The following is a 16,151-nucleotide window of genomic DNA, read 5'->3' as shown; positions in this document are numbered from 1 at the left end:
TTTGTGGGGAGTAACTACAAACAGTGTGAAGAAATATATTTAAAATTAGTCAAAAACAAATCAAAATCAACACAACCGTTACAACTCCTCAATCGTATTAATTAAAAATGTTAATTTATTATAAACTTTGTCCATACAAAGACAAACATTTACCTATCTTTCACGTGAATGTATATATATAGTCTAAACAAGTATATTATTTTACAAAATTTAAAAAATAAGAATATTTTCATAATTATCAACAAAAAAATAATGGCATGCGTACATCAACCTTTTGGTATCGTTTCAAGAACACCAACTCTATCTACAATCTAGATTATATAGAAGGAAAAAAAGAAACATAATGGCATGCGTACATAACACACACACAACGCATACCCCACAAATGCACTTTCAAAATTGGATTTTCCTTCTTCTTCTCTGAACTCCATCTTCGTGTCAAATCCAGCCATTAATGAGGTTCTCTTTCAACAGTTGAAGGCGTTACTAACAAGTCTAACACAAATGATTAAGCAAACTTAAAAAAAAAAAAATACACAAATCTTTCTATATAACGCAGGGTGCATGGTATATCTAGAAGATAAAGACGTTGATTTTTTCCTTTTATACATATAAAAGAAAAAGAAATGACGCAGAGCACATGCAGATTTTGCACAGTGCTTTGCTTGCCATGTTTAGATACAAAGAAGGGAGTTGCTCCATAATTAGAGGCTCAAAAGCCAACCAGATTTGGACACTTAAAAGGATGTAGAATCTTTGGATATAAATTGCATGAGGTATCCTATTCTTGGTGCGCTAATATTTTATGTTATTCTTAAGTGATTCTAAATCATAATAATTTGGTGTTTTTGCCACCTGTAGGTAAGTGACAAGTATTCAAGAATTTTCCTCATGTGTAGTAAGGGATAGAGGTATATTATATGCAGATAGGGATGGGTCGTGTTTGTTTTCTACTACTGAACATGTCATCTGAATTCTAGAACCCTACATTAAACAATTTAAATGTGTAGATACTTTCTTGGACTGATAACCCCTTCATGTGCCTAACTTCATCTTCTCTTACCAAAATCTTAATTCAAACTCTTCTCAACTTACTTCTTTATTTCTCATTCTATTGTGGCTGCTCGGAAAGAGATATAAAGACTACTACTATTAGCCGAAAGAAATGGAAAAGGAGAAAAAATAAATCAAGAGGAAGTGTGACAAAAACTTTAGAAAATAGAAGCTTAGGTATGGTTTTACTTCAATCTCACGTCACAACTCAACTATGTAACTTTTGAAACTGAGAGTGATATTTGACATAATAAATTACCCTCCATCACCATTCGCTCTTTCTTCTTCGTTACAAATACAAAAATTCACTCTTTTTTAATAACTATTTTATCCTATCATTAATATTCAATGAATGCTTTTTTATGACAAATAATCATTTTTTTTCTAAAAATTAGGATTGAATTTTACTATTACCTTTTATTATAGGAATATTAAGAGAAGTTGTGGGTTAACTCTCTCACTAATAATTTGGAAATATAAAAATTGGTTAAGTGAGTTTGGAAGAGAAGATGAAATATGTTGAAGGTCCAACTTCTACACTATTCGATTAAAAAAAAAATAGGATATACTTTTTTGATGAAAACTTTTCTCATCATATCCCCACTTTTCAATGCATAGAGTTTATTTTATGTATCAAAAATACTCCTATGAGTAAATTCAAAATTTCAGCATAATTGTTTGTATTATATATATATATATATATATATATATATATATATATATATATATATATATATATATATATATATATATATATATATATATATATATATATAAAGATGGGTTGAAGAAAACAAATTTATACGAGCATATTCGACGCTAGTTATCTTATATAAATACCGTTATTTGTATATCTTTTTATGAATGTATAGTACACTAATATGTTAAGGTTTTATTTTAGACTAATTTAATTTGTTTAAAGATAAATAAATATTATTATAAATTATTTTTGCCAAGATTATTCTTTCAAGTATTGATGAAATCAAATGTTATTTGAATAATTCACTTTTAGATTGAATATATTAATCACGTGTATCTATTGTTTACTTTAATATCATTAACCATATTGTTTTATTTAATTAAAATATTATACTTTCTACTAAAGATCAGAAAGAAAAAAAAAATATAAACTAGGTTAAATACAAACCTTACCACACATTTGCATAGAATTCTTAAATTTAATGATAAAAAAGAATAAAAAAAAAACAATGAGGAAAAGAATGTGATTGGTTGCTTAGGTTTATGGAATACCAGGAAAGCAACATGACATGGATAGGAGGCTGATGATTGATGAGACATGCATTCAGATGAGAAATAATGTTATAAGATGAAGTCTTATATTTTCTTGTATTTAAGTCTTTATTTTTCGTTCTTCTTCACTCACTTTTGAGATTGAGTTACTTAAGTACTTGGATACTTATTAATTGATGTTAAAGAGAAAGATTCAAAACCATTTTATAATATATTTTAATATATTATAAAACTATTATTTTAATATAAATCCCACCAATTAAAATGGAAAAATGATTTATATAAGAAATTCTTTTAAATTTTCAATTTTAAGTATCTCATGTTAGCGAGTCTACTACTTGAAAATAATATTTGTATCAATAAAGAACTCCTCTACAAAACTATTCTAGAAAATGCTTTTACTATTAATAAAAAAATATTAAATATTTTTAAATATTATGTAATAACCTAAACATCGAGATTTTAGGATAGAGGGAATAGTAGGAGAGTATCATCAAATTTTTTTACGAATAGTTTGTTTAATTTTGTTCATAAGTTGAGTTTAAAAATTGAAATATATATTGGACATAAAAAGTTAACTTTTTATTGATAATATTTTTATGTTTGTAAATGTAAAATATAAATAAAATGATAATCTAAATAATAATAATAATATTTAATCATATATCACCTTTAATTTAATCTTAATCAATTTATATAAAAACATTAAAAATTTAGTATATAATTATACATGAAAGTTTAGACTCTCACTTGTTATGGGTTCAAGTCGGCCATACTTGATAAAAAAAATATTTTGACATATCTTTTAAAGAAAACAATTTTATGACAACTGCTTTTTTAAAATAAAATATTTAACACAAATATATGATTATATTATTTAATAAAATAATAATAGAAAGAATGTAGAATAATTTGATAGTTGTCAATCAAGCATCTCCCACTTAATAAAAATGCCAAAAAATAGGGATATGGACGAGAAAAGGAAATGTATGACCTTACATAAATAAAAATTCATACTTTATTTTCGAGCATGGAAAGTAATAAATGGAAAAAAAATATTTGAATTAAAGAAAAGTACAAGTAAGTAAATATTTTATTTATTATTTTAATAATATTTTAGTTATTTGTTTTTCATAATAAAGAAAAGTTATGAATTAATACAAAAATATAATAATAACATAATTATGTAAAAGATATAATTTTTTTATTACTTAACATAAATATCAATAATATATATATATATATATATATATATATATATATATATATATATATATATATATATAATATGTAAATGATTGGATCCAAAATATAGTTAATGTTTTAAATTGTTTCTATATGGAACTAAATTGTCTTACAAGATATAGTATTATTCTCCTTCTTGTTGAAATATGCTATGTTCTGTCTTCAAGATTGAGATGTTTTTGCCAAGTGTGATATACTAGTACATGTTTGACATACCTGTCTTAAGCCGAGATGGACTCTCACTCTGTGTGATAAGTGTGGTTCTTATTGCTGTACTATGAAGATTGTCTTGACCGAGATGTCTCAAGACCATTTTTGCTATCAGGGACATTGTATATAAAGCTCACAAAGTTATTGGTTGGGATGTATTAGACCCACCTTGATTGAGAGGTATTAGGCCTTTCATAGGGAAAGAGGGAAGAAGTTTGTTAAACAATCATATATTTAGCCAAGATGTACTGTGACCATCTTGGTCGAGATGTACAAGTCAAACGCAATCCAGCATTGCAAGTCCTACATAATACAAAAAACATTATCTTTGGTCGAGATGTACAAGTCTAACACTATTCGAGATGTGCAAGTCCTACCCATTACATAAATATTTTATTGATATTTATCATATAACCAAATATGTTTTGAAAATATCAACTCATTATATGTTTTTCGTACTTATCTTTTTACATTTTTATAGAAACATTAATGCGTGGGTTTATTGTCTTTTTATATATTTTTTGTGCTTTTATTATTAATTTTCTAGAATTTCTTCGGCTTTAAATAAATAAAGAACTTATAGAAGACGCAATACGTAAACTAAATCTGAATATATGAATCTCTATCCTTTCACATGTTTTCGTTGCAACATTTCTGCTCAAACTTTTAAAGACCCAAAATATCAAGACTCTATGCATGTGTAATTGGTCCAAAACCACACCCTAAATCACTCTTAAGCAACTAATTTATCCATTATCATTCTCTCTTTTTTTTTCTTCATCAATGTGCTCCACATTACTGAATGCCCAAATGAAATGATATGGTATTGGGCTTTATTGTTGGATCGAATATGGGCTTGGTAAGCCCAAGATATGGAATATTGTGCCCACGAATACTGACAAAACTTAGGTTAAGCATTTTGTGTTAGAGGAAGACATGGTTAGAAGGATCACGTATTTCAGAGAAATCACGTCAAATGGATCCGTGGAAGCTACTGTTTGAGAGTGACCATAATCATCTTCCGTTAACGCAAATCCAAACACGGTAGTAGTGCCAAATGCAGCCCACATCACACTTCCCAAAGAAGGCTCAAAATTTTGTAACTCCTCACTCTTATCCTCCAAAATTCTGCACAATTGCTCCTCACACCTCATCTTCACACCCACAAAATCACACAAAACCAGGCACTGTTTATTCAATTTTAAATATTCAAGATAAATCTATTTATTCAATTTAAAAAAAATCTCACATTTACAAAATATATTTTCAACTCCCAAGTTAACAACACTGCAAATTTTACATGCATTTTCATTTAATAATATTTTCAATTTAGAAAATCAAAACTAGTTTCTCCTCAAATTTCAATGATTAAATCATTGTTATGTTATCTTTCTATCTCTCCTTTTATCAAATTACTTTTATCAACTATACAAGTCACTTATCTCATTTTTATTTCCATATATCTCTGTCTAGACACCACTTGGATGTTGATGCTCTATAAGCATATAGTCTGCTATTTGTTCAAACATAAATCATGTTAGATGAAAAATAAAATAAAAATCTGCAACCATCTACTGAACTACTTGTTCTATATAAATTGTCCACGACCCTTGCTCTCATGTCACATTATATTTTTCACACGACAAACACATAAGACCATTTGAGGAAGACGGAAAGAAAATGGAGATTGGAAGCTATGGCTCTTACTATGATGTGCCAGAGGGAGTGGATATTCGGGGGAGATATGATGCAGAGTTTGCAAAAATCCTGACAAAAGATGCTTTGAAATTTGTTGCTGAGCTTCAACGTGAGTTCAGGAACCATATAAAGTATGCATTAGAGAGGAGAAGAGAGGCAAAGAGGAGGTACAATGAAGGGGCTCTTCCGGGGTTTGATCCTGCCACCAGGTACATAAGAGAGCAAGAATGGGTGTGTGCTCCTGTTCCACCAGCTGTTGCAGATAGGAAAGTGGAAATCACTGGTCCTGTCGAAAGAAAGATGATCATCAATGCTCTCAACTCTGGTGCTAAAGTCTTCATGGTTAGTACATCTACTCGCCTACGCTTGTGATTAGACTCAAGTTGTTCATCAAATATTTATTTCTTTATTTCATTTTGCAAGGCTGATTTTGAAGATGCACTGTCACCCAGCTGGGAAAATCTCATGAGGGGCCAAGTGAACATGAAGGATGCTGTGGATGGCACCATAAGCTTCCATGACAAAGGAAGAAACAGGGTTTACAAGCTCAATGATCAAACAGCAAAGCTTTTTGTACGACCAAGAGGTTGGCACTTACCCGAGGCACATATATTCATTGATGGTGAACCTGCAACTGGTTGCCTTGTTGATTTCGGCCTCTTTTTCTACCACAATCACTCAGAATTTCGGCGCACTCAAGGTGCTGGCTTTGGCCCCTTCTTTTATCTTCCCAAAATGGAGCATTCAAGGTAAAAAAAAACTATATATTAAGAACCCTGTATAAGAAAGGTGAAATTCTAACTCTGAGTTGAGAACAACATAAAAGACATAACATGAGAACTTTGTGATTGATAGGGAAGCTAAGATATGGAACAGCGTGTTTGAGAAGGCAGAGAATGTAGCAGGCATCGAAAGAGGAAGCATAAGGGCGACGGTTCTGATAGAAACACTTCCTGCAGTGTTTCAAATGAACGAAATTCTGTATGAGCTGAAGGATCACTCTGTGGGTCTGAACTGTGGGCGTTGGGATTACATTTTCAGCTACGTGAAGACCTTCCAAGCTCACCCAGATCGCCTCCTACCAGATAGGGTGCAGGTTGGCATGACTCAACACTTCATGAAAAGCTACTCTGATCTGCTTATCAGGACCTGTCACAGGCGCGGTGTGCATGCTATGGGAGGAATGGTACGTAATGGAACTGCTCTATATAACCTCTAAGCAAAAGGGTATATATATATAGATTGAAAAGTTGAAGTTGTTCAACAGGCGGCGCAGATTCCGATCAAAGAGGATCCGGTGGCTAATGAGTTAGCACTGGTACTTGTGAGGAAGGACAAGCTTAGAGAAGTGAAGGCAGGGCACGATGGGACTTGGGCTGCACACCCTGCTCTCATTCCAGCTTGCATGGAGGTTTTCGACAACATCATGGGCAATGTTCCAAACCAGATAGAGACAGTGAAACGTGAAGATGCTGCAAACATAACTGAGCAAGACCTATTGCAGACACCAGGAGGAGGCCGCACTATGAAAGGTCTCAGATTGAACACAAGGGTGGGGATTCAGTACGTGGCGGCATGGCTCAGTGGAAGCGGTTCCGTGCCTCTTTACAACCTGATGGAAGATGCCGCCACTGCTGAGATTAGCAGGGTGCAGAACTGGCAGTGGCTCAAGTATGGAGTGGAACTGAATGGGGATGAAGTTGGAGTGAGAGTGAACAGAGAACTTTTCGGTAGGGTGGTTGAAGAAGAGATGAAAAGGATTGAAGAGGAGGTGGGAACAGAGAAGTTCAAGAAGGGAAAGTACAAGGAGGCTTGCAAGATCTTCATTCGCCAATGCACCTCCCCAACACTTGATGATTTTCTCACTCTGGATGCCTATAATTACATAGTCCTTCATCACCCCAGAGAATCATCAAAACTTTGAACTAAGAAAGGGGTTGGTTCATTATGCTTAGTTATTGGGTCATTTCAATTCTGTCTCATATACTTAAGTCGCCCCTTGTCCAATTATGAGTTCATCAGTTTATGGAAAACGTTTCTGTGTCACCATCTTCCATGAGTTATTGCATACGATATTTGAACCTAAGTTCACCGCCATGGATGTCTGGAACAGGACACCAAAAATTATCGCGCGTTGTGATCCTTAACCAAGATTTCTCCCAACATACGTGGAAAAATTCCATAGCACCTTCGCCTTAACAACTCAAAGTGTATACGATCAACTCATGAATGTTATCGCTCTAGTCTCCAACAACTGCTCCCTTTCAAATGCTCTTCGACCTCGTAGAAACATACAAGGAATTAGGAACGATTATTCGAAAAAAACAATCACCTTCCAGCGCTTGGGAATCACATACCATAGAAAACTATTCTCTAGCACATATAAATAACAACTTAAATTTAACGTGATTTTTATAAAAAAAAAAAGTATTATTAGTCAGAATATAATTGTTTTGAGTGTTATTTTTTAAATAAAAATTACAAAATACAATTATTCTATTTACAATCTTTTTAATGAAAATTTCAAACACTTTGTACAACTATTCTAACATCTCTCCTATAATAGTTTTTTTTCTGGACAAAAATTATAAAATCCTCTACTAACATCCTATTAATTACGGGGATAACCCTTCTTTCAAAATTTTATTAAATACTAAATATCCTTCCACGAATTATCAAAGTAATCTTATATGTAATCTTGTATTTATCTTGAAATTACATATATACATCGAGTGTTTTAGTATATTCACACTAGAGAAACATACGGCGAGATCCATGTTTTTGTCAAGATTTGGTAAGGGGAATAAAAGGAATAATATTTGACAGCAATATTATGTTTCGAATAACAAATATGCAATTGATAACTTTATTTTGATTAAAAACTTTTATTTTTATCTTTTCTTGAAATCTAAAATCTATATTTAATATGTAGTTCCTATAATCTTCATCTATCATATCTTAATCTAAATTCTTTTATTAAAAAATACCAATCATAACCATATTAATGTTACTGTTTGTAATGGGCATTTCACTATATTCGGTCTGTATTGAAAATTGCTTCCTTCACTCCATCAATTTGTTCCTTCACAAATCAATTTTAGAAATTTACTATTTTATCCTTGTAAAGTTTATTAATTTCGGAACAAGCTTATCGGGACAGGATTTTTAAAATTTTCAAAATGTTTTCCCGGAACTGCAATATCTTCTGGAATATGTTTTCAGAATAGATTTCCGGAACAATCTTTTAAGAACACATATAATATTAAGATATGTCAAATATTGTATTAGTTATAATTTAGGTATTATTAGTTTTGTGAGCAGATTTGTGCATTCATTCCTTCAATAGATGAGAAATTATAGCACTCTTGTATGTATATATATGGCATCCTATTCTTAAAAATAATACATTAGAATTCTTCTTTAAATCTTTTCTATATGGTATCAGAGCCAAACACTGACATCCTCTACAATATAGGAAGTGGTGCTTCTTTATTTGAATATTTCTGATGACTCCTTCCGATAAAAATCATTCGGAGAAACTTGATTTTGGGACTTCCGTTGCTACCCATATGCAAGAAGCTATTCACAAGAGTCATAGTTCTACTGTTGCCGGATTTGTGACCAAGTCAGGTATATCTAACTCTACTCGTAATCTTTCTATTGTTACTAGGGGTGGTGATTGGATATATAATTGATTCAGGTGCTACCGATCATATGACTTGTGATTCATATAAATTTATTAATTTTTCCCCTAATTGTTCTAATGTTCTAAAACTGCTATTATTAGTGTCAATGGGGTCTCATCTCCTATTGAAGTTGTAGGTACTATATCCCTCTCTCCCTCCTTATCAATATCAATTATATCAATCATTGATGTTTTATTTGTTTCTACATTGAATTGTAATCTTCTCTGTCAGCAAGTTAACCAAATCACATTCTTGTGTTGCCTTATTTTATCCAACCCATTGTTTTTTCCAGAACATCCATTCCAAGGAGAAGATTGGCAGTGGTAGAGAGAGAAGGACTGTATTATCTTGAAAATGTCTCACAACAAACCCATAAAGGAACATTGGCTTATCTTGCGAATGAACACATACACGATAAAAACAACAAAATTTGGTTATGGCATAGAAGATTAGGACATCCCTCTGCTGGTTATCTAAACAAATTATTTCCATCACTATTTCATAAATGCAATATTTCTGATTTTATTTATGAAACTTGTGTAATGGCAAAAAGTCATTGTGTTGTGTTTCCTTTAAGCAATAAAAAAATAGATTTTCCTTATTCATTAATTCACACAGATGTTTGGGGCCCTGCCCCACAATCTACACATAATGGGAAAAAATGGTTTACCAGGTTTGTTGATGATTGTACTCGGGTAACTTATGTGTATTTGCTTAAACATAAAAGTGGTGATGTGTGTAATGTGTTTTGTTCCTTTCATCATATGATAGTTACTCAATTTAATACACACATTAAGGTCATTCGACCAGACAATGGAGGGAAATATTTTAAGACTGAGTTAATCGAGTTCATGAACTCCAAAGACATCTTACATCAAACTATATGTCCTTATTCACCACAACAAAATGGGTGGCTGAGAGAAAAAATAGACATATATTAGAGGTGACAAGATCACTTTTGATAGATGGTAATGTCTCATCTCATTTATCGGGTGAGGCTGTGAGATCTACAGTTTATTTGATTAATCAAACACCTTCTAGTATGCTTAACTTTCGAAGGCCTTTAGATGTGTTGTCTGATCATTGTATCCTTCCTTCCATAGTCTCTTTACCGCCTCATATTTTTGGATGCGTTATATATGTTCACTTACACCCACATCAACGTACAAAACTTGAAGAACGAGCTTTAAAATGTGTTTTTGTTGGGTATGGATCAACTCAAAAAGGCTATTGTGCTTACCATTCACCATCAAAGAAATTTTATATCTCTTTGGATGTGACATCTAGTGAGCATAATTTTTTTATGTTGATTCTACACTTCAGGGCGGCAATGAAAGTGAAGTGCATAATCATGATGTTAGTATGTTTGATATCCTAGATATAAAATTATACTGTAAAGATAAATTATCGTGTGAGGATCATTCTGCAGGAAGTGAACCAATACTAAATTTGGAAACTTCTTCTTTGGATAATACAGTGTCTTCTTATCCTAACCAATTGGCTCAATCTTCTCCACAGGTTCGGCTTGACTTTTTAGAGGTACCTTCTGATCCTATCTCTAATAATACTAATATAGTTGAAACTAATCATGAAATTGTTTCTCTTGATCCTACCCTTGATAATACTAATTTAGACAAAACCAATCATGAATTGATCCTTGTCTGCATGAGACCACCAACACACCAAACATTGAGTCTACTACTGTGCAGTATAATCTTCCACCCCATTCTAACCGTGGTCAACCTCCAGCTAAATATGAACCAGACCTCCAAGCCAAAGTTAAATATCCTATTAGTAAATATGTGTCATCTCACAGGTTATCCCAGTCATATGCATCATTTGTATCTCAATTATATTCAATTTCTATTCATAGTAATATATAGGAAGCTTTGACAGATCCTAGATGGACCAAAGCAATGGTTGATGAGATGGCGGCTTTAGAAAAAAATAACACTTGGGATCTTGTGTCCTTACCAAGAGGGAAGAAAAATGTGGGCTACAAATGGGTATTTACAATTAAGCATAGAGCTGATGGAGAGGTATAAAGCACGACTTGTGGCTAAAGGTTACACTCAATCTTATAGTGTAGATTACCAAGAAACGTTCGCACCAAGAGCCAAGCTCAATACTATGAGAATACTTCTGTCACTAACAACAAACCAAGATTAGCCTCTTCTACAATTTGATGTGAAAAATGCTTTCTTACATGGAGAAATTTTAGAAGAAATTTATATGGATTCTCCACCAGGTATGACAGATTCAATTGGAATGAAGGTTTGCAAATTAAAGAAGGCTCTATATGTATTAAAACAATTCCCAAGAGCATGGTTTGGAAGGTTTACCAAGTCTATGAAGGTTTTTGGCTATAGAGCTAGTAACTCTGATCACACCTTATTTTTGAAGAGAGGAAAAGGAAGAATTACAGCTTTTGATTATATATGTAGATGACATGATTGTTACAGGAAATGACCAAGATGAGATTTCCAGTTTACAACAATACCTCGCATTTGAATTTGAGATGAAACAACTTGGAAACCTCAAATATTCTTTGGGTATTGAAGTAGCTATATCAAAACATGGTATTTTTCTATGTCAAAGAAAATATACTATTGATTTACTATAAGAAACTAGACTGCTTGGGAGTAAACCACTTGATACACCAATTGAACAGAATCATAAACTCTTTCAATGCTCAAATTCAACAAATATAAAGGAGATACCAAAGGCTGGTAGGAAAATTAATTTATTTGTCTCATACACGTCCAAATATTACCTATGCAGTGAATGTTGTTAGCCAATTTATGCATGACCCACGAAAGCTTCATATGGATGTTGTTGAGAGGATTTTGAGATATTTAAAGTCACGCCTAGAAAAGGAATTTTGTTCTCAAATCATGGAAACTTAAAAGTAGGAGGGTACATTGATGCAGATTGGGCAGGTTCAAAAGATGATAGAAGATCTACCTCTGGATACTTTACTTTTGTAGGAGGGAATCTTGTAATTTGGAGGAGTAAAAAAAAAAGCAGCCTATAGCAGCAAGATCTAATGCTGAAGCAGAATTCAGAGGCATAGCACTAGGTATATGTGAACTTTTGCGGATTAAAAATGTGCTATCAGATTTGGACTTTAAACAAAATGAAACTATGAGTTTGTACTGTGATAATACGTCGGCTATAGCAATTGCAACATGATAGAACAAAGCATGTGGAGATTGATAGACATTTCATCAAAGAGAAACTTGAAGCTCGAATAATTTCCTTTCCTTTTGTAAGATCAGAATTGCAGTTGGCTGATGTTCTCACTAAAGGAGTGTCAAGTAGAGTGTTTAATGAGTCTCTATTCAAGTCGAGAATGTGTGATATTCATGCACCAACTTGAGTGGGGGTGTTAAGATATGTCAAATATTGTATTAGCTATAATTTAGACATTATTATCTCTCTGAGCAAATTTGTGCATTCATTCCTTTAATAGATGAAAAATTATAGTACTTTTGTATGTATATATATGGTACCTATTATTTGAAATAATACATCAGAATTATTCTTTAAATCTTGTCTATACATAAAACCTTATGAAATTAATTTATATCGTAATACTCCTACATGAAATATGTTCTAGAAATAGAAATAGTGTTTTTTAGCATTTTTTTTTTCTCTTCCTTTTCCTCTGCAGTAGTGGTTTGGTGGCAATCAGAGGGATAACGGCAATGACAGTAGTGGTAAGTGTATTGTTGAAGGATAATTCAGTCTTTTCTTGGTATTGTAGGGTGGAAGATGAAATTTGATGGGGTGCATGAAATAATTGTCGATAGATGATCAACCACGAAACACCTTACCTTACCGTGTGTTTCTATGGGAAGATAGTCCTATAGGAGTTTGGTGAGATGGATTTGAGGTTTAATTCATGTTTCTATTTACATATTTGTAAGAAAGGCAAAGAGCTTATTTGAAGCTAAGCTGAATTTGTTTTCTCTTTGAAAGATGAATGTTTTTATCATTATATCTTTCCTCACGTATATTTATAGGACTTGCATTTTATTTTTTTTCTTGTCCTGAGATGAAATGATGAAAGAAATATAGTGAGATGTAGTAAATAATTATTATAATACAAAATGAGAATAATAAATAATTATAATGATATTAAATAATATTAGTAATATTAAATAATAATAATAATAATAACATATTAATTTTAACTACAAAGGTAAAATAGTACTTTTATATTTTTAATCCATTAAACTTATTTTTTTATCTATCATGTCAATTAAGTCACTCACAAACTCTCACAAATTTCATTCTAAATTCCATTCACTTTCACCCTGAAATCCTTTCAAAAACATAAAAAATCATCAACTCAAATTCACTCGTATACATCCAAATTCATCCTTACAATTTCCCTCAAATCCATCTTTTCAAATGAACACACCCTTATATTGTGTTCACTGGAACAAATTTACTGTTCGCAGAGAAGTGAGATGAATGATTTACATGTGATGTAGTTGTTCTCTTCATCAAATTTGAGGGTGAGAGAGAGGAAGGAAAGGGAGATTCTTCTATTTTCCAATCCTCTCTCATATGCCATGATTTGAGGGGATATAAAGTATATTACATTTATCTTCCAATTTATTTTTTAGCTTAATTATGATAATAATGTAAAATTGTGACTTTTAGAATTATATTTATAAAAATAATTAAAATAAAAAATTTTAAAATTATTATAAAAAAAGTTTAAAAAGTAATTAATTTTTTTTATTAAAACTTTTTATAAATATTTTTTATTGAAATATGTTATTTTAATTTATCCATTTTAATATTTTTTTCTAAAATTAAATCTAACTCATCTAATTATAATTTTAAATTACTTTTAAAATTAAGGACAATTTGGTAATCTTGTTTTTCTTTTCATTAAACTTAATTTTTAATCTATCACATCCATCAAATTATTCACATACTTTCACAAACTTCATTTTTAAATTATCTTACTTTCACCTCTAAATCTCTTAAAATGAACAACACAAATTTAACCCTCTAATCCATTCAAATTCATCTTCTCCTTTTACCTCAAATCTATCCTCACAAATGAACAATTTTTTTCTTGTTACATAGGAAAAATAAGACAAAAAAAAAAATGTTAAAAGAACTTATTCCATCAAGGTCTTTTCAATAGGGGTGGCAAAACGGCCAGTTTGGCCCGTTTTGGCCCAGCCCGCTTGTGATCCGCCATCAATAAATGGGTTGGATATTGCAACCTGTCTCGTCTTAGGGAGGGCTGACCTGCCTTTTTTTTATTTTTAATTTTATTTTTAATTTTTTAATTTTTTTTTTAACTTTTTTAAAATTTTTGTTTAAAATTTTTTTATATATAAATTTATTTATATAATATAAAAAATTATTACTTTTTAATTATTTTTAATTTTAAACATAAAAAAATTTAAAATAAAAAAAGTTGGCAGGCAGGCGGGCGAACCCGTTGTGGCCCGCTAAACTGGCGGGTTAGACAGGTCAAGTTACAACATGTTGACGAGTTGGAAATTCCAACCCAGTCCGTTCTTTTTTTGGCGAGTTGGCAGGCCGACCTGACAGGTTTGATCCGCTTTGACATTTCTGCTTTTCAAACATATTTTATGTGTTTTGAAAAATGAGTTTCAGAAGTTATTATATATTTTTCGGAAAATTTGTTCCGAAAATCTATTTCGAAAACCGTATTCCAAAATGAATTTCACATGTTCCGGAAATTTTATTTCACAAATCCCATTTTAAAAATTTTGTTTGAAAATTTATGCATTGTAAATAAGGTTTGGATGTTTAAAGCCCATACCTTATAAAAATTATAAAAATGAGTCAATATAAGTTTTGTAAAGAAACTTTGAATGAATATATACAGCTTAGTGATTTGATTGCCTTTTGGTGTGTTTTTATGAGAGTGGGTTTCATCTTAATTGAGTTTATCTAAGTGGTCTTTCTTCCTTTTTTATTTTCTTGAAAAATCATCAGAGTGAAGGGTCTTTCCAACTTCAACGAATCTCTGACAAGGGAAATCACCACCCTTTTTTTCCATTCTTTCATTGTCGCAAATTTCCTCCATTCTTTTCAATTTCATAGCTTTTATGTCATTGTTATTGTTTTAAGTTTTCATCTACCTTATCTTTCCGCCATCTATCGACTCAAGATACATAAAAATCACAAATGTAAATACAAAGTATTTTTTTTTTTTTGGAAAACAGTATTACAAAATTTAACAATAGAAGAAATAAATAAGTAAATAAACAAAATATGATGGTTATAATTATAATAGTACCAGTGATTCTCATTGAATAAAGATGAGTAAAATAAACAATATACAAAAATAAAGATTTATAAATTTATTATTTTTAAAAAATTTATTAGAAATTGAGTCAACTATTTAATATTAACTAACTAATAACTCATTAAATCCAAAATTTTCTTACTTAGTGAGAAAATATTATTTATGGTTTCTTCTTTTAACAAAAAGTCTGCAAATATTGGGAAATAGAGACATAATTAAGTTGAACTCTATTATCAATATTATGAATATTTTACTTTTATTTTATTTCTCATTATAAATGAATACAGGAGATTTGTGTTATTTTTCTAAGCGTAAATACTTGTATAATAGGATGTATTTAGAAGTACAGCCTGTTAACGTATTTATTTATTTTTCTTTGTAAATAAATATTTACTTGTATCTATTTCTTTTATTTATTTTTGTTTAACTTACATTTTCTTCGTCATTCTGCGTTTCTATCAAATATATCACAATTCCAAAACGACACCTCATAGAATCATACATAGGAGTATCAACACAGTCTTAAAATGGGACATCGTGTGGTTTATATCAATCAGGGTCCCCTCCTTCACATCATAGCTTCATCTGCTGTTTGAAATTCTCGAAAACAGCAATATCATCTAGGTGTGAGTTATATAAGAGAAAAAAAAATTATAAATTTAATACCTCAAAATTTAAAATTTAAAAGTTATGTTTGTATT

At 31.1% G+C, this 16,151-nt stretch overlaps 1 protein-coding gene and 1 long non-coding RNA gene across 2 annotated transcripts; one reads left to right on the top strand and one right to left on the bottom strand.

Moving 5' to 3' along the window:
• Nucleotides 1-209: 209 nt before the first annotated feature.
• Nucleotides 210-4,207, bottom strand: LOC146887960 (uncharacterized). Its single transcript, XR_014993304.1, has 2 exons — nucleotides 3,766-4,207; nucleotides 210-495 (listed from the first exon to the last, which is right to left on the bottom strand). It is a non-coding gene; the product is annotated as an uncharacterized LOC146887960 (long non-coding RNA).
• Nucleotides 4,208-5,263: 1,056 nt separating this feature from the next.
• Nucleotides 5,264-7,503, top strand: LOC114176542 (malate synthase, glyoxysomal). Its single transcript, XM_028061615.2, has 4 exons — nucleotides 5,264-5,799; nucleotides 5,881-6,206; nucleotides 6,313-6,643; nucleotides 6,725-7,503. The coding sequence occupies exons 1-4, from the start codon at nucleotides 5,440-5,442 to the stop codon at nucleotides 7,379-7,381; spliced, it is 1,674 nt and encodes a 557-aa protein (XP_027917416.1). The 5' UTR covers nucleotides 5,264-5,439; the 3' UTR covers nucleotides 7,382-7,503.
• The last annotated feature ends 8,648 nt before the right edge of the window (nucleotides 7,504-16,151 follow it).

The sequence above is a fragment of the Vigna unguiculata genome, chromosome 3 (genome assembly GCF_037176805.1).
Source record: "Vigna unguiculata cultivar grain cowpea cultivar isolate G323 ecotype 2 chromosome 3, ASM3717680v1, whole genome shotgun sequence".
In the NCBI taxonomy this organism is placed as follows: Eukaryota; Viridiplantae; Streptophyta; class Magnoliopsida; order Fabales; family Fabaceae; genus Vigna; species Vigna unguiculata.
This window is presented reverse-complemented; position numbering and strand designations above follow the sequence as displayed.

What these genes read in the sequence shown, in the direction of transcription:
- LOC114176542 (XM_028061615.2), top strand. Translation starts at nt 5,440, where the DNA reads ATGGAGATTGGAAGCTATGGCTCTTACTATGATGTGCCAGAGGGAGTG. An exon ending in CTGGTGCTAAAGTCTTCATG is followed by an intron (nt 5,800 to 5,880) that starts GTTAGTACATCT and finishes TCATTTTGCAAG; the next exon opens with GCTGATTTTGAAGATGCACT. An exon ending in TGCATGCTATGGGAGGAATG is followed by an intron (nt 6,644 to 6,724) that starts GTACGTAATGGA and finishes GTTGTTCAACAG; the next exon opens with GCGGCGCAGATTCCGATCAA.